The sequence below is a fragment of the Anabrus simplex genome, chromosome 6, assembly GCF_040414725.1.
Source record: "Anabrus simplex isolate iqAnaSimp1 chromosome 6, ASM4041472v1, whole genome shotgun sequence".
Lineage (NCBI taxonomy): Eukaryota > Metazoa > Arthropoda > Insecta > Orthoptera > Tettigoniidae > Anabrus > Anabrus simplex.
Genome location: NC_090270.1, coordinates 299260626 through 299282496, shown reverse-complemented (window position 1 = coordinate 299282496; position 21871 = coordinate 299260626). Strand labels below are relative to the sequence as shown.

General features: G+C 39.7%; 1 protein-coding gene across 1 annotated transcript in view; it reads right to left on the bottom strand.

Moving 5' to 3' along the window:
* Nucleotides 1-21871, bottom strand: part of Dhc93AB (Dynein heavy chain at 93AB) — a 780004-nt gene that overhangs the window by 420358 nt on the left and 337775 nt on the right. Inside the window, exons 14-16 of the mRNA XM_068228295.1 lie at nt 19732-19868; nt 6652-6770; nt 2634-2829 (exon numbers count right to left, since the gene is read on the bottom strand). Coding sequence (XP_068084396.1) covers nt 2634-2829; nt 6652-6770; nt 19732-19868 — 452 coding nt within the window. The remainder of the gene's footprint in view (nt 1-2633; nt 2830-6651; nt 6771-19731; nt 19869-21871) is intronic.

Sequence of the window (21871 nt, the reverse complement as noted above, 5' to 3'; positions counted from 1 at the left end):
AGCTGCGAGAACTTCATGCAAATACATTTTAGGAGGCTGTGACTCCTGTACAAAACAATATACACCACGATCTCATGGAAAAAATATCATCCCTGTGTGGGGCGAGGTGGTAGAACAACACTCACAGTATCCCTTGCTTGTTGTAAGAGGCAACTAAAAGGGGCCCCAGGGGCTCTGAAATTGGGAGCATGGGTTGGCAACCATGGGACCCGAAGCTGAGTCCTGGCATTGCTTCCGCTTACTTATGCCAGGCTCCTCACTTTCTTCTATTCTAACCGACCTCTCTTGGTCAGTTCTTGTTCTTTTCTGACACCAATATTTGAGCATTCGAAGCCTAGGGAGTCTTTCATTTTCATGCCCTTCATGGCCCCTTTCTTTCTTTGGCTGATAGCTCCATTTTTTAGAGTACTGGATCCCTTCCATTTTTCTCTCTGATTAGTATTATATAGAGCAGGGTCTCTCAGGGTGCATGCGCCCTGCACTTCACAGCGCAAAGTGCATGAGACGACTTCGTTAGGTTGACCAGAGTGCAAACCCCCACTCCTCTTTCCCTACATCTCTCTCACCCGTTCGGCCTGTCTCCGCCTTCTTCACCTTCCCCACTGATATTCCCCTCACTGGGAAGTGTTTATGTGCGGTGAGCGGAGACACTCAGTTGTATGGGACAATGTTACCAGCGTTAAAAACTCATCATTCAATATGGTTTGAGCAGACAATTTATCTTCTCTAGCTCTTCTTTTCCTTTTTCTTTGCAATTATATCAGTAATATCTGGAACAAGGAATCGGCTGACAGCAATTCTGAGAGCGTTCTTTTAATTATGATCAGAAATACTCGCATGCAATCTAGTTTTTGTACAAGTCAAAACAAAAAAAAAAAGAAAACTTTGACATATGCATGTGGAACCAAACATAGAAATAAACTTAGCTGATTCTTGATGCAGCTTCGGAAAATCTTCCTTCAACAAATTTTCGTAGAATTCGAGCAAAGCCTTTGTATTGATAAATAGATCTTTTTGATGATCACGTAATTACTGTCCCAAAGATTAAGCATTTGGCTTTACCGTCACAAATGAGAAAAAATACAAAAGTTCCCAGTTCGATTGAAATAGACTTTCGGAAGTGTTTGCTTCCTTCGAAACAGGTTGCTCCATGATTATGTTGTTGTCTTGCGCTTATCTATTTCACTGATAAACAAGCCAGCTATCACCGAAATCTTCGTCGCTCTCAGCACACTACACCATCTGAGTCAACCCGCGTCGGACCGCTACACAGTGGACGGAGCCCTCGCGCCCCGGTTTGCACGCGTGAGATTTTGGGAGTTTGAGAGGCCCTGATATAGAGGATGGTTGCCTAGTTGTACTTCCTCTTAAAACAATAATCACCACCACCACACCACTGAAAACATATCAACTAATAACGTAGACTCCATGGCAACATCACATGCAGTAACATCCACAATAAATTGTGCTATGAACTTATGCTGTCATACCCACAATAGAAGCCCAATGTGAAAATGTCTAAAGATGTCAAACTGAGTTAAGGTGTTAACTGAATATACTGGCCCTTAACTGGAACACTTGCTCTTTGAAGCCTATATATTAAAGAAATAAAACACACACTGGTAATTAAATTTCACAGACAAGATCTAAATTCTACAAAAACATAGTTATTTCTGTTTTACCACATATGAGTACAGACTGAGAGTAACCTCTAATGGGCCACTACTTTTTGTCTGTTAGTTGGTATATAGTAACTACATGTCTGGCTGGTTCAGATTTGACTCCTATTTCACTGTTAAATTGAAACAAGAAATTAAATGGTTCAGCCTATTCAATACAAGTAAATAAGAAATGTAGTGTTACATTCTTATTTGGTTAAAAACGGTACCGGTTTCGACCACCAATCTGGGTCATCATCAGCCAATTAAAAATACAAAAACAATGCATAGGAAAACAAAGAATTAAAGGATAAGTCTTTCACAAAAGCAGTTCAAGAAGCAATATAAGACAATAGGGGTTAGCACTGTGCGATTTTAAATCATAAAATCCAGAAGAATTGTGCTACTCTTCGAGGACTTGCGCCTTGCTATATATAAGTGACTGATCTTAGACTTCTTCTGGATTTTATGATTTAAAATTGCGCAGTGCTAACCCCTATTGTCTTATATTGCTTCTTGAACTGCTTTTGTGAAAGACTTATCCTTTAATTCTTTGTTTTCCGATGAATTGTTTTTGTATTTTTAATCGGCTGATGATGACCCAGATTGGTGGTCGAAACCGGTACTGCTTTTAACCAAATAAGAATGTAAAACTACATTTCTTATTTACTTGTACTGAATAGGTTGAACCCCTTAATTTCTTATTTCAATTTAATTTTGATACAGTTAAATATGGAACATTATGAAATTTTTACTGTATCTTTAAATCCTATTTCACTCTCAAATAAGAGATTCAGTGGTTTCCCATTTTCAACTGTAGTCATGCTCACCGAGTTAATCCTAGTCCTTCCTTATTTACAATCATTAAAAATAATTGACCACAGTAATTTTATTCTTCTTTGCTGTAAAACCACCATGTTCCACAAAACAACATGTATTTTCATTATCAACATTATAAAAGAACTTTGAGTTTACCTTTTCTGCGTGCGTTCTTGTCGCTCTTCTACATGCAGAAGAGTGTCCTTCTTACCATCCTTCCTCTCAAACACAGCCACCTTGTACCAGGATGACATCAGAACTCGAATCTTCTCTACATTATCTTGAGTCTTCTGAACTCGGGTCTCTAGGCTGTGAACTAACTGGTGGAGTCGCTCTATGTAGTCCCAAAGATCTTGAAGTCCATTAAAAACATACAAATGTCATATATTATAGACACACTTGAGAGATGGGATGTTTTAAGTAAAAACCAGGAACATAATTTTGAACAAGCAGAATTGATAAGACAAAAGGACATAGTGGTGGTATGTTGTAGCTCTTCATGCCGCCCTACCCCGAGCTAATCCCAACATTCATAAATAAGTACTACATCTTACATCTGCTGTAATTTTTTGTCATATTCATGTCATGTCCCCACCTCTACAAAATTACTGGTAAGTTCCCAGAATGGCACCAAAACTTCATTTCACTGATTGCAAATATTAACTCTTTCACTGTCTTAATCAGACTGCCTTGCTTTCTCCACAGTGTTCTAAAAATTCATGCACAGAAACAAGAAATACAAACATAGACAGAAAACTTATTTTCCTAAAAACTATAAAAGTCAACTGAAAAAATTAATTTGAAGAACTCAGGAATATATATTTTCAAACCTGCTTGCCCAGTAAATTGTAATTTGTTGGGGATAATAGGAACAGAATCTACAAGTTTGGGTCAATTTACGTCAGTGTGAAGTCCCGTCACCACCACCTGTTGCTGGTAAAACATTATTGAGAAACCACTGTTGTCTTCACCAGGATTAATATTTTCATCATCACTTGGTTCAGTTGAACTCTCACTTTTAATAAATAAATTCTAATCATGATACAATTTTCTTTCAATGTCATGATTTAGCAAAGAACACAAAACACCACGCAATGCGGAATCTATAGTGTAAACAAGCGGCAGTTAGTGTCGTTCTTTTGTCTCTAGTTCGGCCATGCAAAGAGGATTAATAATTAGAGCAGTGCTACAGCAAAGAGAATATCTTCATGATTCCAATGATGTGGCACAGGTGGCATTTTCATGCATTTTTGGCTACAGTGAAAGGAATTAAGGCAAAGCTGCACAAGCCTGAGTACGTATTCGGGCTGACACCATGCGGTGGTAATGGGGAGCCTGAGTACGAACTCAGGCAGACAGCGAAGGAGTTCAACTATTCAAGCCCTTTAGGATTTTTCAATTGTGAAATTACCAGCGTTTCACCCCAGTGTGGCAGCGGATTCATCAACTGGATTGCCGCACCTTTCCAAGACACTGGTGGCAAGTGCAGGTATGTATCTCTCTTAGTGCATCATCATTGTATTGTTCTACGAATGAGGCTTGCAGTGGTGTTTAAACAGCACACTAACTCATTAATGTTGTATCTTGACCAGGAGAGAAATATGTCTGGTCGCCTGTTCGCTGTTGCTCACTTAGCACCACCCGAGGATCACGTGTAGGGTACTTTAAGGTTAAACCCACGGACGTGAGCAACAATGCCAATAAAACAGAAGTATGCTGCTTCCATCTAAACAGCAAGATGGCTAACAAACAATTGCAGGTGTACAATGGAAATCAGTTATTGAGACATAATAGATTCCCTAAATACCTAGCAGTTACCTTAGATAGAACACTCTCCTTTAGACAACACCTTCGTAATGTCCAACCCAAAGTAAGAACTCGCGACAACATAATCCAAAAATAATGTGGTACAACTTGGGGTTCAACAGCAACTTTACTCCGATGCACCGCTTTGGGACTTGTGTTCTCGGCTGCTGAGTACTGCGCTCCTGTTTGGCTGAATAGCCCTCACACCAACCTCATAGATACGCAGCTCAACACCACTATGCGTCTCATCACTATCACAATAAGGTCTTCACCCACATATTGTCTACCTATTCTCAGCCATATCTCCCCAACAGATCTTTGACATAAAAACGCTCTCCTCAGGGAATTTAAGAAATTAATAAATAATCCCCAATCAACAATACATAACGACATTGCTGATGTTCATCTGAATCGTCTAAGGTCCCGAAATCCACCAATAAGAACTGAAATAGAACTTAAGAATACCAACTTCAATATTACTAAGGAATGGCAGGGAAGACAAGGTACTAGGCCCGAGTCAACTTTGCCATACATAGGTTCGTCACTACCACCTGGATTTGAGCTTCCTCGGACAACCTGGTCTACTCTTAACAGGATACAATTGGGCCATGGTAACTGCGCAGATTTCCACTACAAGTGGAAAAGAATTCCTATGCCTATCTGCGACTGTGGTGCCTCTAAGCAGACCATCCTGCACATTATCAGCGAATGTCCAAAAAGAAAGTACAGTGGTGATATCAGTGACTTTGCTCATGCACTTCCAGAGACAGCTAACTATATAAATAACCTGGATATAAATATATAGTTTGTTTTTCAAAATCATTGTGTGTTGTATCTGTAAAGCCATACGCTAAATAAATAAAGCACACTAACTGCCAGCATCATGGAAAGCTGTGGCATTCCAACTGACAAGCTCACCATTGAAAAAGCCTAAAGAGTTTGAATAGTTGAATGTGTATCTTAACCCGGGAGTGGCGGCATGGGGTGACCTGGCAGAAATTTATTTTGTTCGATTGTGATTATTTTAAAACTTAAGAGACCTTGGCTGCCATGTACCTCTTCCCACATCCCTTGCTTTATGTCTGAGGTCAGTGGCATTGTACTAGGGGGTGTTCAGGGTGTTCATTCTTAGAAAGAGGGGTTATTGTCAAGCAGTGCAATAAAGTGTCTCACTGAACCCCACACCAACAGTCCCGTTCGTCGGAAGTACACCAGCAGCAAACTACTTGTTAGGTCAACTTCTTCATTTATGATCTCATCAAGCTGTCTCACCTTCAACATTCTCCTGTAACATCACATTTCAAAGGCCACTATCTGCAATAATATTATTGCTCATGTTTCACTTCCACACAGTATCGAGCTCCAAGAGTAACACAGTGGTGAACAACTGAAACCACCTTGAGGAATGTTGTCCGGATACAGAAACAGAGTATACACTGTGTGGATCAGATGAGCTGTGATACTCAGGAGTGTCCACACTACAGGCACACATATAGCCACAGAAAAGATGATACGTAGACCGAACCAACCATTCAAAGAACTTTATCAGCTTGCCTGAGCAGGTGAAGATGTTGTTCAGGAAGTATTTCATAAAAATGTGAAAATTTTGGATTTGTAGAGATATGTCCATGCACCAGGTTCTAAGCTTCAGATCTAACAGTGCAAGTTGAAATTAATGGGGAACATTTTCAGCCAAAAGCAAGAAAGGTTTCATAATAAATCAAAGTCAGTCTTGAGCCTGTCAAAGTGTTGACATTTCTTCAAAAACAAACCAGCTGACAAGATAACTGTGATATCACGCAGCCAGACTGCTAACATTTCCCTTCTCTACTTTCCTAGACACTGCCTCTGTGCTTGGTGTGCAAGCCCACAGTATGATCCCTCTCAAACAAGTATACAACAGTTGGCTTTACATTGCACCGACACAGATAGGTCTTATGATGACGATGGGATAGGAAAGCTGGAAGGAAGCAGCTGTAGCTTGGTGTGAACATGGGAAACCACAGAAAACAATCTTCAGGGCTGCTGATAGTGAGGTTCAAACCTACTATCTCCCAAATGAAAGCTTACAGCTGCGCACCCCTAACTGCATGGCCAACTTACTCGGTCAATCAAGTATAACTACACAAAAAATCACCCACTTGCACTGTGATGACCAAAGTATGAAATGTGTGGAAGAGACTCAACGCTCAGCTCTTTGATGGTGAACTGATGTTGGAGACATTTACAAGCCAATGGCTGGGTTACTATCAGTTACAACTTGCTGACCACCATCTACATAAGAAAATAAACAAAGAAACCCACCTTACCTGAAAACAAGAAGACACAACATTGAATATTAATATACAATCCAAGGTGTTGCACTCACCTGGAGAATTCCAACAGAGGCTGGTCTGGCCCTGCTCAATGAGTGCATCAATCTCTTCCACCTGTTCTTTCACTAGCTCATACTCGACTAGTCGACTGCTTCTGCGTACTTTGTTGTACCTAGCATACAAAAATGAAAGCTTAAATTTAGTTGTTTAAAAGGAATATAGAACATAAAAATATTTCTGGCAAGGGTACAAGAGAAGGCAACATGATTAGAGGGCAAAGAGATACCACCACAATAAACTGACCCACTATTCTAACTACTTCAGTCAAACAACCGAGGGTATAATGATTTTTAAAGTAGTAGGCCATGATCGAACACAGGTTATTTACCAACTTTTGTTGTAACTGTATCAAGAAAGTACATATCCTGACACAAAAAGTAATCAACGTGTAGCATGCAGTTCAATGAATACAATTCTTGATGCATTATCTTATAAGTTCTTCTTCTTGTTTCATTGAGGCCCCTTGGACCAGGTGAGCTTTCTTCTTAGCCCAGTATTCCTTCATCTTTGCACTGTGGGTTGCTTTCCTCTCCTGAGTCTACCTCACTACCAGCCCAGGATTCAATGTTTTAGCTGTCAGTGACTGGAGAGTGTCAGAAGTTCTGATCAGAATTTTAAATTTATCCCTGTTGAACATATCCTCGGGATCAATTTTTTAAAATTCTGATTATTTTTGTTGTTTAAAGGGGCCTAACAGCTAGGTCATCGGCCCATTAAAAATTCTAGGTCTTTTTGAACCAGTTTCATCCATTTAGTTTTGTCCTCTTCCTTCTAGAAATGGTGTTGAAGATCCTTGAGGTCAGTCTCTTGTTGTCCAATCTGACTATATGTTAATCTTATGAGTACAGCCTGTATTTCCATGCAAATGCATGTTTTTAAATAAGCAGGTTACAGCTCTCAAACTTTGCAAATATTCCTTTTATGGCTTAATGTCAAGCTTATATAAGACGTATTGTGGTGCAAATGAAAAAAGGTACAATTTGACTTCACTTTGTCCCTATTTTTTTTCATTTAAGTATGCACCTGTCACTTCTTGTGACGTAGAAAAATCATTTTACGTCCTTGAGAATGTGCTGACAAATAAACAGATGAGCTTAAATCAAGACAATTTGGAGAAATTAGTTGTCATACAATGTTTCAAAAGGAATTGAATTTTGATAGTGCATATTTTACAGTTTATCGTATATGTTTTGCTATATGATAGTGCATGAATGCATATTTTGAGATTTGTTAGTGCATGGAAATCTGGGCTCTACTTATGAGTTATTATTTGTAGGATATAATGCTTGATATTCTTGTTATGCTGGCTGAGGGGGACATCTATAACACTGGATTTGTAGACTGAAGTGGCTCAGAATACAGGCTTGTGTGGTTGTCAATATGGATCAAATATATTAAGTCAGAATAGATGTCCCTCTTGCACAGCTTCAAATGTGTCTTATGACTCCAGTAACATGCAGTATCAAGAACTCTAGATATTTAAACTATTTTGTTTCACTACATATTTTGAATGTTTTGTGTTTCAGTGTTCATTTTCAATAATTTGCACATTTATGGTTAATGTAATGACTGAGGATGACATCATAATGTAAGGTCGAAACTAGTCCTTATGATGTTTTCATGATAATATATCTTACATCTTACATTGGTTTCTGACAAAAGAGTAGCGTTACAAAAATGTTGCAAAGTTTGGGCTGGGAAGACTTGGGAGAAAAGAGATGAGCTGCTCGATTCAGTGGTATGTTCCAAGCTGTCAGTGGAGAGATGGCGTGGGAGGACATCAGTAGAAGAATAAGTTTGAGTAGTGTCTTTAAACGTAGGAAAGATCATAATATGAAGATAAAGTTGGAATTCAAGAGGACGAATTGGGGCAAATATTCGTTTATAGGAAGGGGAGTTAGGAATTGGAATAACTTACCAAGGGAGATGTTCAATAAATTTCCAATTTCTTTGTGATCATTTAAGAACAGGCTAGGAAAACAACAGATAGGGAATCTGCCACCTAGGCGACTGCCCTAAATGCAGATCAGTAGTCATTGACTGAACACGTCTATTGAATTAGGTGGACCCTTTCACATCTTAGTATATGTTTTCACTGTAAGTCTACTAGATGGCAGGGTAAACCAAATCACTCTTGGGCAACTATGAGTGAGATTTAATTAATTTTGTCGGGTAAACACCAAATGAGTCACCAGAGATCATCAGAGACATCATACAATGTGAAGTGTCAGATGGACTTTTTTCTGCCCTTAAAAAATCCCACTAGCTCTGCAAGGTTTTAACCCACTATCTTGGGATCCAAGACTGACACTTTACCACTGATCCAGATAGGATGAAAGCACAAAATAATAAGCAAATAATCAAACAGATTGGCTCTCTTCTCATCATTGAAAATATATTTCTTCTCAACCCTCCAAAAATGTATTTCTGCTTCTAGTTTCACTATGAGGCAGGCTTCGGCAATCATTGCGGAGCCATTCTGACAGGTCATCATTCTTGATGTGGGAAGTGTACAATAAGACGAAAGCTGGAAAGGACATAAGACGAAGATGAATCCAGCTGGTAAAAGACTAAGAACATAGAAGTATAAAAAGATCTATCTCAACTGATCAAGGCGTCAATATAAGTAACGGAAAGGGACAAACAAGTGACAAATGAAAACTAAGACATAAGTAACAGACTGAGCCCGCCTGGTATCCATGATCAATAAGGTATCAAGTCTATATGATCCGACACCGTGGTTAGCTGGTTGAGTCCCATTTGTAAAGGCACCTGTTTGGGGTGAAAATGTTTGTCTAATTTCATTTTTTCAAAGTTGTTTTGGTATTTTTAAATATTTATATTTTATTTCATCAATGATTTTGATAACTTTTATTTCCACTTTTCAGCAATAAAAGTGAATAATAAAGACACCATATTTCAGTAAAATATCATATTCGTTTTTTAAATATTTGTGCAAGAAACATGACATTTATGCTTCTGCTAAAAGCATATATTACATATATCAAAGCATGGATGTTTGGAAAAATTCTGTTCTGCCACTTTAACAAGTAGGGTCTAGCCTTAGTATATAAGTTACACATCAGTCTGTAAAATACAGAGATACCATGAGTTCCATATTACTGGGTGCCAGAGCTTTTCTCTTGTCAGACAGTACATTACAATACACTGAAAATGACCTCTCACTATCAATGTTACTGCCTGGGATCCATAAAGCCTTCACTGCAGCTTCCACAAAGTGCCCATATTGTGATTTCAGAGAAAGAAGAATGGCATTCCCATCAATATTATCACCTGCTCTATAAGAACTCTAAAATAGAACACTAAACATAGTATGGTTCAAAGATATTTTGATGTTGAAAGTTCTCGTACGATAGAAATTCACTATATGAAACGAGACACTTCATTTTCTATATCACCTTTCATTATGCTTCTTGGATCAAAGACTGATTCCACATAATTTCGTCAATAACTTTGCGATTTTGCTTAAGGGTAAATAGTTCACACTCTGAGTGAAATTTGTAAAATTTTGCTAAACTTTCATGATTTTGTGGTCTACAAAAAACAGGTGCTTCTACCCATTGGTTGATGAAATGTCACCATCAGAATGTTGGCCGACAGGGTAGGGGAGCTGGTGATATACAATTTATAACCACTAAATTGCATGCCAAAAGCTTGGATTCAATTCCTAAACCTCTATACAGTATTCATATGGAGTAATAGCATATTATGCTGTTGATGTGATTTGTCCAACGGATGGAAACTTTAATCCTTGAGCAGATTCACTGGTGTTAGTCGACAGGAGTAGGCTATGTGCCAGCACCATGTGCCCCTTCCTTCGTATCATATATCACATCATTCATTTCATCTCACTAACTTCTCTGATGAGGTTGACATCAGGAAGGGCACCCAGTTGTAAATACTCACTACAAAGATCCATCTCAGTTCACATACATACATACATACATACATACATACATACATACACACACATAAGTAATAGACTGAAGTCAGTTGAATTCAAGGAGTTGGCCATACAGTTCGGGCTGTGTAGCTCTTGGCTTGCATTCAAGAGATGGTTGGTTCGATCTCCACTGTCAGCTGCCCTCATGATGATTTTCCATTTTCACACTGGGGAAATACTGATGTTGTACCATAGTTAAGGCCAAGGTTGCTTCTTCCCCAGTACTAGCTTCATCCTATCCCACTGACACCATAAGTCAGTGCAACATAAAACCAACAGAAGTAGATGAATACCTTCCATTATTGTTATGTGGGAGAAAATAAATATGTAAAGCTCAATGTAGATATACCTATTAGAATGATGTTTCTCAAGTCATTCGTGTGAAGTGTAGCACTGTCCAGAAGTGAAAAAAATACAATCAATCAATCAATCAATCAATCAATCAATCAATCAATCAATCAATCAATCAATCAATCAATCAATCAATCAATCAATCAATCAATCAATCAATCCTGATCTGCATTTAGGGCAGTCGCCCAGGTGGCAGATTCCCTATCTGTTGCTTTCCTAGCCTTTTCCTAAATGATTTCAAAGAAATTGGAAATTTATTGAACGTCTCCCTTGGTAAGTTATTCCAATCCCTAACTCCCCTTCCTATAAATGAATATTTGCCCCTGTTTGTCCTCTTGAATTCCAACTTTATCTTCATATTGTGATCTTTCCTACTTTTATAAACGCCATTCAAACTTATTCGTCTACTAATGTTATTCCACGCCATCTCTCCGCTGACAGCTCGGAACATACCACTTAGACGAGCAGCTCTTCTTCTTTCTCCCAAGTCTTCCCAACCCAAACATTGCAACATTTTTGTAACGCTACTCTTTTGTCGGAAATCACCCAGAACAAATCGAGCTGCTTTTCTTTGGATTTTTTCCAGTTCTTGAATCAGGTAATCCTGGTGAGGGTCCCATACACTGGAACCATACACTAGTTGGGGTCTTACCAGAGACTTAGGCACAGAAATGAAATGAAATGGCACGTGGCTTTTAGTGCCGGGATTGTCTGAGGACAAGTTCGGCTTGCGAGGTGCAGGTCTTTTGATTTGACACCCATAGGCGACCTGCACGCCGTGATGAGGATGAAATGATGATGAAGACGACACATACACCCAGCCCCCGTGCCAGCAATATTAACCAATTAAGGTTAAAATTCCCGACCCTGCCAGGAATGGAACCGGGGACCCCTGTAACCAAAGGCCAGCATGCTAACCATTTAGCCATGGAACCGGACACAGGCACAAAAATATTATTATACTGTGCAAGTTGGCCATGCAGTTAGGGTCAAGCCTCTGTTAGCTTGCATCTGGGAAATAGTGGTTTCGAACCCCACTGTCAGCAGCCTGAAGATGGTTTTTTATGGTTTTCCATTTTTGCACCAGGCAAATGCTGGTGCTGAACCTTAATTAAGGCCCTTTCCTCATCTCCGTAAGAACTGTCTGTGTTGGTGTGACATAAAGCAAATACCTACTAAAAAAAATTAAAAGTAAAAATTAGCCACTGAAATGTGGTATTATAAATGAGTTGACTGGGTCACAAATTAAGAGATGTTGAATCACGCTGGTGAAAGGCAGTGGCGTGCACTGAGCCAAAACAAATGAAGCACTCGCTGCTTCAATAAGTTAAACAGTACGGTAGTAAAATTATCTTCACTGGATATAATAATTTTGTGTGGCTATTTCTAGCCGAGTGCAGCCCTTGTAAGGCAGACCCTTCAATGAGGGTGGGCTGCATCTGCCATTTATAGGTAACTGGGTGTTATTGTGGTGGAGGATAGTGTTATGTGGTGTATGAGTTGCAGGGATGTTGGGGACAGCACAAACACCCAGCCCCCGGGCCACTGGAATTAACCAATGAAGGTTAAAATCCCCGACCCGACTGGGAATTGAACCCGGGACCCTCTGAATTGAAGGTCAGTCGGACATCTTCGCTGGATTAAACACATAAATGGGATTGTAAATTAAGGTTACATATCTCCTCATATGGTTATAAGGCTATTTAGGGACCGCAGTTAGGATGTAAAGGAGAGGGTATATAAGTCACTGGTGAGATTTCTAATGGAGTATGGCTCCAGTGTATGAGAACTTGACTAGGATTAACTGATTCAAAAATTGTAAAATATCCAAAGGAAAGCAGCGCAACTGGTTCTGGGTGATTTCCGACAAAACAGGAGTAGGGAGATGAACAGCTCGACTAAGGAGTATGTTGAGTTGTTGGGAGAGAGATGGCGTGGAATGACATTAGCAGATGAATAAGCCTGAATGGAGTTTTTAAAAGTAGGAAAGATCATAACTTAATATGAAAATAAAGTTGGAATTCAAGAGGACAAACTGGGGCAAATATTTGTTTATAAGAAGAGGAATTAGAGATTGGAATAATAAGTTTCCAATTTCTTTGAAATCATTTCAAAAAAGACCCAGTAAACAAACCACTGGTACAGAATCTCCCACTTTGGCGACAGCCTTAAACAGAGATTTTTTTTTTTTTGCAATTGTCTTTACATCGCACTGACACAGACAGGTCTTATGGCAATGAAGGGATAGGAAGGGCCTAGGATTGGGAAGGAAGCAGCTGTGGCCTTAATTAACCCCTTAACTGGGTTTAGGCGTCAACAGCTTTCACACGAGCATTGGGTTTGACGCCTTTAGGCGTTCTTGTAATTCTAAATGTGTTCTTATGTAATTTAAAGCTAATTCCATTGATATTAGATGTGATTATTGCTGTCCTATTCATTTTTATCCGGTCTCACGCCAGTCGGGCAGTTCGTGCCTAGGCGGCAGTCCGACAGCTGTCTCGTGTTGTCTTGTGCGGCCCGCATCAAATTCTTCGTAAAGAATTTATTTGTATATATGTACATTGAAATTACTTAATTTGCGAGGTTATGTCGTTGTTGTTGTTACGATACAGTTGTTCTGCGAACTCTATTGTCCATGTTCTGATAATTTTTGTAAATTGGTCTTTGTATTGTGGTAAACTGTTCCGTGTGACGTGAACATGGCTTGGTTAGGAAAGAAATTAAATTATATCAGTGACGATGAAATAGTGGAACATTTATTACAAGAAATTGAGACTGACAATGATGAGTCCACTGATGGGCAAAGTGATACAGAAAACGACGATCCTGAAGAAGAACAAAGAAAGGAAGGAGAAGAAGAGGAAGAAGTGGTGGAAAGGGACACTGTATGGACTGACATTCCAAGTAAGCCTGGTCTAGGTTTCCTTTCAATGGAGATGCAGGTACACACATAGAATTGGAATGTGATCTGCTAAACATTTTTGAATTATTTTTTACTGACGAACTATGTACTCTAATTGCTGATAAAACAAATTTATATACCACTCAATCAATTGAAAAAACTCAAGCTGGGAAAATGAAGAATAGAAGTCATGACAATAAGTGGGAAAAATGAAAACTTGAAAAATTTCATCATAATAATGAAAGGAAGCCTTTTTATATTCACTTTTGTACGAACACACTGTGAATATATGTATATATTTATGGGTTTACAATAAAAACGGTAAAAATATAATGCTATTGAATTTCTACTATATCACTATTAATTTAAATAAATGAAGTAAAATATATTTTCTGTTTCGTATTTACATCTGCTGCACGCTACTGTACCCATTGCAAAAGTGCGCGTTGCGCTGAATAATTACCCACTGTCTGGTTGACGTTATGAAACTATTCCCCAGTTAAGGGGTTGGTTAAGATACAGCTCCAGCATTTTCCTGGTGTGAAAATGAGAAACCATGGAAAAACATCTTCAGGGTTGCCAACAGTGGGGTTCGAACCCACTATCTTTCTGATTCAAGCTCACAGCCGAGCGCCCCTAACCACACAGCTAACTCACCCGGTAAATAGAGATCAGTGATTGAGTTTCAAAAGTCCTTCACATTGCTATTTTGTGTTGTTTGAAGCTCAAGTTTACTCACATTTTTTAGCAGTATCTCTGCTTCACTTGGCAATATAGGAGTTTGCTCTTACAAGTTCTATGCCATATTATAGACTGAAGCGTGCATCATCTGCAGTTCCTTCACCCGTCACCAGACAGAAGCAGGTTACAGTCATAGGAATATTCATCCTCTAGTGTGGAGGCAAGGACAATAACCTGCTTGAAGGATGCGGAAGAGAATAGAAACTTTTGCTTTGTACCCAGGTTGCAATGCAATGATACTGAACAATGAGGCACACAACAGTAAAAGGTTGTTGTTCTTACAGTAAAATAAATATTATGACTTTTTTTACAGTGCACATCTGATGTCTTAACTTGTACTTTGATCCAGTGGTGTCAGCAGTAGCGGCACTAAGAAGCTCCCCCACCCTCCATGCAATAATTGAAAATGGGCCCCTCGTTTCCTGATAAGGAATGTTACAAGATTATTTCCTAGTACAAGGTTGTATATCATTACAATGAACAGCAGCAATGCTGACCATCACAATGAAAATGAAAACTACAACCTGTTTTCCAGTTATTGACCGGGTCAGGGATGTAATGAATGAAGCAGATATAGGCTATTTTAGTACGATGGGGTTGCCACTCCCAAAGTTTTTTATTAATGACTGATGGATGCTATGAAATGAGAATGGAGAGTGTTGCTGGAATGAAAGATAACAGGGAAAACCGGAGTACCCGGAGAAAAACCTATCCCGCCTCCACTTTGTCCAGCACAAATCTCACATGGAACGACCGGGATTTGAACCATGGTATCCAGTGGTGAGAGGCCAACGTGCTGCTGTCTGAGCCACGGAGGCTCTACCGTCACAATATTAAGAAATAATCTTGTTCCGAGGATCAAATAATTTATTACTATTTGCTTAGCTACACTGACTACCAAGAGTTATAAACAGGCTCAAAACTTCAGTATTTAGAGTTTAGATAAGGAGGATGTCTTTGTTATCGCATGTTCACTGACTGCTGGGTTCTCAGAACTGGCTATTTACTTCAAAAGCCTTGTTAATTGTTGTGAGTGGTAGCAAGGGATGGTTATTACTGGAACAGGTGGGGAAACCCACATTCTTTCAGAAAAAATTACCGTACTCCTATTGACAAAAGAAGTTCTGCACCACGATGGCCTAAGTTTGGAATAACCCTCTGTAAGTTTAATACAAATGATACTGTGTTGTGTGCTGTACCTTTATCAATATGTAAAATCACTCTTCAGCTACTGAGTGAAGAAACAGTCATGGGCCCCCGCCCTGCAGGGTTCTTATTGCCGCCATTGGGTGTCAGGTGCAATTTTTGGGTGTGCACACACAGCAGACAGTAAATTTAAAAAAACACCTATGTACTGTATACGTTGCTCTTCAATCGGTTAATACCTTAACGAGAGCCCAGTTAGTCTGTATTGTGTTGTCAACAATATTATAGAATAAACCAACATGAATATAAAGGTAACAGGTGAAATTTAAAAATACCTGATGTATTGCTGTGAAACAAACCCTCCCCTCCACTTCAAGGATTACATCCTATCCTACTGAAGGGCTGCTAACATAGTTGTAGGAATTGTAATTAATATTTTCAACTACAAAAGCTGAAAATACATATCTATTCTGTAAGCAAGTAATTAGCTAAAAGCCTCTTTGGTTCAAGTAATATTATGCTACATCTGTGACTGATAAGAACAGAGCCATGAGGTAGCAGCCCTGTGCCTTACCTACTGCCACGGACTACACGATACGTGCTGCCATCTTTGGGCTTTGAGAAGAACTCAGAGAAGTGAGTCAGCAGACCATGTTCACACAGGAATTGTGCTCATATTCACCAAGCCACAGTACTGCCTCCTCAAGCTCTAGCTAAATCCAATACACCCAACTTTGCAGTTCACAACGGGGTTGCGATCAGTTGACGTGGCACGTGATTCAAATGAAAACAGGAAGTAAAATGGCACTTACAACGTCGTAAATACATTCTCGACATATGATAACATGTAAATTTCAACTGTTTGGGATTACCAGGATGTTCACATGCTCATGTGATCCTTAAGACGAGATGCTTTGATCAAATTTCTTGACCGACATCCTAAAAATACACCTAGCCTACTGCCCTTTCTTGATGGATGCTACAGTACTTCTTAATCTGTCTCTTTGCATAGGCCACAGCAAAATGTAGCTTCCACCGAAGTCCCAGTCTCATCCATGGCTGTGACAATATGGAAGCTGCTGGGATATGGGTAGTGCTGAGTAATGGCATTTGGAGCACGACCAATGTGTGTCCTTTGTTATGAAAGGTGTGGTTCATAATGTCAGTTGTGCTGCAATAGCACTTTCTGACCCTGTGAGGAAAGCAATAGCAAACCACCTCGCTTCTCATCTTGCCTAGTAAGCCTCACTTTGGCACCATCACTGGCTGTTGCAGTTTCCCCATAACTGCATAACCTTTGGTGGTGCTATTTGAGGATCCAACCAGTCTCTGGGCTGATGACCAACAATCAGACATCTTAATAATAAGTGATTATGCTGTATGAAGGATATTTTAGATGGAGCTCTTATTTTTGAATCGCCGGGCTGAGTGGCTTCGAAGGTTGAGGCACCGGTCTTCTGACCCCAACTTGCCAGGTTCGATCCTGGCTCAGTCTGGTGGAATTTGAAGGTGCTCAAATACGTCAGCCTCGTGTCGGTAATTTACTGGCACGTAAAGGAACTCCTGCAGGACTAAATTCCGGCTCCTCGGCGACTCCGAAAACCGTAAAAAAAAGTAGTTAGTGGGATGTAAAGCCAATAATTTACTGTCGCACTGGAAGCGCTTAGAGGGAGCGCCGAGAGGAATGACAATGCTGCCAACTGTATTTCTTGTACCACGGCCGACTTGATGCGTCGCTCTAGCTAGCTCCTGTGCTTGTACTTTAGAAACCCCTATATGACATTTTTCTTGCCGTGCGGACAGTATGCGCCGCAGCCATAGTTAAGAGCCTCTCGAAGGGAGTGGGAGTGTGGCTCCCTTCGAGCCACTCTTCTCATGACAGAGATGGGCCTCGAGGTGCAAAAATACCTGAAAGCTAATAAATGATCTTTATATCTCGCACCGAGGCCATTTTAAACTTCCTTGGCCGCTTCATAATTTTTTTCTTCTGCAATGGTTGGTTACACAATCTCGGCCTCATCCTAGGTGTCAATGACGTCATCCTGTTCCATACGTGAACCAATCACCGTTATAAGCAATGGAGTATGACGTCTATTAATAAAACAATATTTTTGGTTATAAAAGCAAATATACTTCTAGGGGTTGGTTCCTATCTAGCGTATTGAACACATCCCTCTTCCACAATCATTTTCAGGTGAGAATAGCAGCATTTAAAGTAACATTTTATGTTATAATTCTTGCGTGTCTCTTTCTATATTTCTACCTGTACGCTTAATTTCGAAGTGAAGTGCAGCGAGTTTCAGAATGGTATGAGGAGACCAAGATACGAATATGACAAACAAATACCGTTTTTTTTTTTTTGCTAGGGGCTTTACGTCGCACCGACACAGATAGGTCTTATGGCGACGATGGGATAGGAAAGGCCTAGGAGTTGGAAGGAAGTGGCCGTGGCCTTAATTAAGGTACAGCCCCAGCATTTGCCTGGTGTGAAAATGGGAAACCACGGAAAACCATCTTCAGGGCTGCCGATAGTGGGATTCGAACCTACTATCTCCCGGATGCAAGCTCACAGCCAACAAATACCGTACCGGTAGGCCTAAGTGTAGATATACTGTAGGATAGGATAAGGAAGAGATACGGTACTGAGGTCAGCATAAGGGTGTGTAGCATGTAAGACTGCATCGAAACAACACAATTGGTTAGTAGCCTAAGTGTAGGCCTATTCACAGAAGCTAACATACCGGTACACAAATTTGCCGAGTATTTACGGCACGGCAATGTTCTTTTCAATCTATCTGTTAATACAGTGCTAAAAGACTCTGCTATGTGATACAATAAGTTCTACGTACCGTACCGTACCACATCCAGGTGGCTTAGTTTAGCATTCCGTTAAATGTAGGCCCAATTACTGTACTTTTCAAGTCTACAATTACAATCCATTATTGTTCATACTTGCCGTCTTCGAACCACTACAGTAATACTCACTGAGTAGGTGCGGTACTTTGGGAATATCTGATATTCTCATTACGATACCAGTACCGGTATATCAACACTAAGCTCTTCTCACGCTAAGAAAACAGAACATAATTAGCCCACATTGCATGTAAAAGTTAACTGAAATTCTCTCAGTTTCACACTTTTATAATTGCAGATACCGGTAACCAAGAAGTCGCAGCAAATGTCTACCACAGTACTGCACGAACCACGAGACCGAAAACCATATTTTTATGTAACAGCTTTGCCAACTTCAGAAGACGAAATTATGGTACCAGTATACAGATTTTGCCGAAAATTGTCGTACTGTACCGGTATGTTCGACAAACATTGCTTCTACAAACTTTAGGCCTATATATGATGTATTTAATAGGTTCTAGCCAGTCTTTAAAAGTCGCATTAGTTAACTAATATTTCCTATTTCTTCTTCTTCTTCTTTTTTTTTGTTAAATGTTTCTGTTTGTCACTTCACTCACTTCCCATGGTTTCATATACTGTATAAGAGCACACAAACAACGACGCAGCTGAAGACATACTATAAACACAATATTACTGCCGTATTTAAAGATTTCTCTGCCACCGGCCACGCAGGATTGGGAAACTGAGAATAAAGGACAAAAATATTGTTTACAACGAGAAGTGACGTATATATGAAGTCAGGGGAAGTACCGCAACCAAGCAGCAATGAGTTGGGTTAATTTCGTTCAGTGTTGCCAACGTCAGTGACTGTTCTCTAAATCTAGCGTTTTCTTAAAGAGTGCCATTGTGGTAAAATGTATCCATAAGTGGTAAGCGGGAATCGAGATGGTGTGCAGAGATGACAATTTTTTAAAGAATAAACAAACAAAAAAAACACATTTGCAGGAGGGGGACGGCGAGGCCTTTAAATCTCGGGGCCTGCCGCAGCTGCGGATGCTGCGGGGCCCTTAAAACGGCTCTGGTCTTAGTTATACTGATATGTGTGTTTATACTCACCACATGATGGTTTGGTTGAGATTGTTGGTGTATTTTCGGAAGATTTTGCCCTTCTCGTACATGTTGAGTGCTTCTTCAGGAATGTTCGTCCTGCCCATCAGCATCAAGTAATGTACCTCCCGAATGATAGCCACCAACTAGAACACAAGAATCTTTCAATCTCCAGCTAGAATACAATACATCTTTAAGCCACCAACTAGAAAAGAAGATAAAGCAGGCATGAGGGATTTAAAAAAAGTGATTATGATCGGTGGAAAATGGTAAAAAAAAATGCAAACAGACTCTGGGATGGGTTTAAAGCAATTGTTGATGAATGTGAAAACAGGTTTTTACCTTTAAAGGTGATCAGGAATTGTACAGACTCAATTTATTATAATAGAGAAATAAAGGGACTAAGAAGGAGGTGCATATTGGAAAGAAATAGAGCTAGAAATGGCTGTGAAAGTTAGAAGAAATTGAAAGAAGTTACTAGGAATTTGAATCTAGCAAAGAAGTCAGCTAAGGATAACATGATGGCAAGCGTACTTGGCAGTCATACAAATTTTAGTGAAAAATGGAAGGGTATGTATTGGTACTTTAAGGCAGAAACAGGATCCAAGAAGGACATTCTAGGAATCATTAATGAGCAAGGGGAGTGTGTATGTGAGGATCTTCAAAAGGCAGAAGTATTCAGTCAGCGGTATATAAAGACTGTTGGTTACAAGGATAATGTCCAGATAAAGGAGGTGACTAATACTAAAGAAGTAAGTATTACAATTTACCTATAACAACAATGACATTAACAATAAGATGCAAAAATTGAAAACTAGAAAAGTGGCTGGAATTGATAACATTTCTGGGAATATACTAAGGATAGTGGGTTGGGATACAGTACCATATCTGAAGTGCTTATTTGATTATTGTTTACATGAAGGAGCTATACCAAATGAATGGAGAGTTGCTATAGTAGCCCTTGTATATAAAGGAAAGGGTGATAGACACAAAGCTGAAAATTACAGGCAAGTCAGTTTGACATGTATTGCATGCAAGCTATGGGAAAGCATTCTTTCTGATTATATTAGACATGTTTGAGAAAATAACTGGTTTGATAGAACGTAGTTTGGGTTTAGGAAAGGTTATTCCACTGAAGCTCAGCTTGTAGGATTCCAGCAAGATAAAGCAGATTTCCTGGATTCAGGAGGTCAAATGACTGTATCGCGATTGACCTATCTAAGGCATTTGACAGGGTAGATCATGGGAGGCTACTGACAAAAATGAGTGCAATTGGACTTGACAAAGAGTGACTGAACGGGTGGCTCTGTTTCTAGGAAATAGAACTCGGAGAATTAGAGTAGGTGAAGCTGTACCTGTCCCTGTAATAATTAAGAGGGGGATTCCTCAAGGCAGTATTCCTGGACCTTTATGTTTTCTTGTTTATATCAATGATATGAGTATAGAAGTGGAATCAGAGATAAAGCTTTTAGCGGATGATGTTACTGTATTCTGTACTAGATTGTGAGCAACTGCAAAATGACCACTATAATGTTGTGAGATGGACAGCATGCAATGGTATGATGATAAACGGGATTAAAAGTGATGTTGTGAGTTTCACAATTAGGAAATGTCCTCTCAGTTTTAATTACTGCGTTGATGGCGTGAAAGTTCCTTATGGGGATGGTTGTAAGTCATCATCAGTCGGTTTACTCATCGCTGAGCGTCGTGACCTCATTTCTTCACTTCGTTAGTAACTGCATCCTTAACGAGATTTTTCCATGCTGAGCGGACTTCAGCTCTTCTTAAGATATTGTGAAGAGGTAGACCGGTGATCTTCTTTGCTTGGTCTAACCATCTACTTGTTGTTCTGCCTCTTGGTCTGGTGCCTTCAATTTTGCCTTGCAGAATGGTCTTTTCTAAATTGTCTCCTTATCTCCTCAAAATGTGTCCCAGGAACTGGAGGTAACTTTCACTAACGTGGGAAGATAAATGTTCTGTGATGCTCAGTTCTTCTATAATGGAGGCATTTGTTCTTCTTTCTGTCCATGGTATACTCTGTATAGAATACAGTAACACCATTCTCGTTGTAAGTACCTAGGTGTTAATATAAGGAAAGGACTTCATTGGGGAAATCACGTAAATGGGATTGTAAATAAAGGGTACAGAT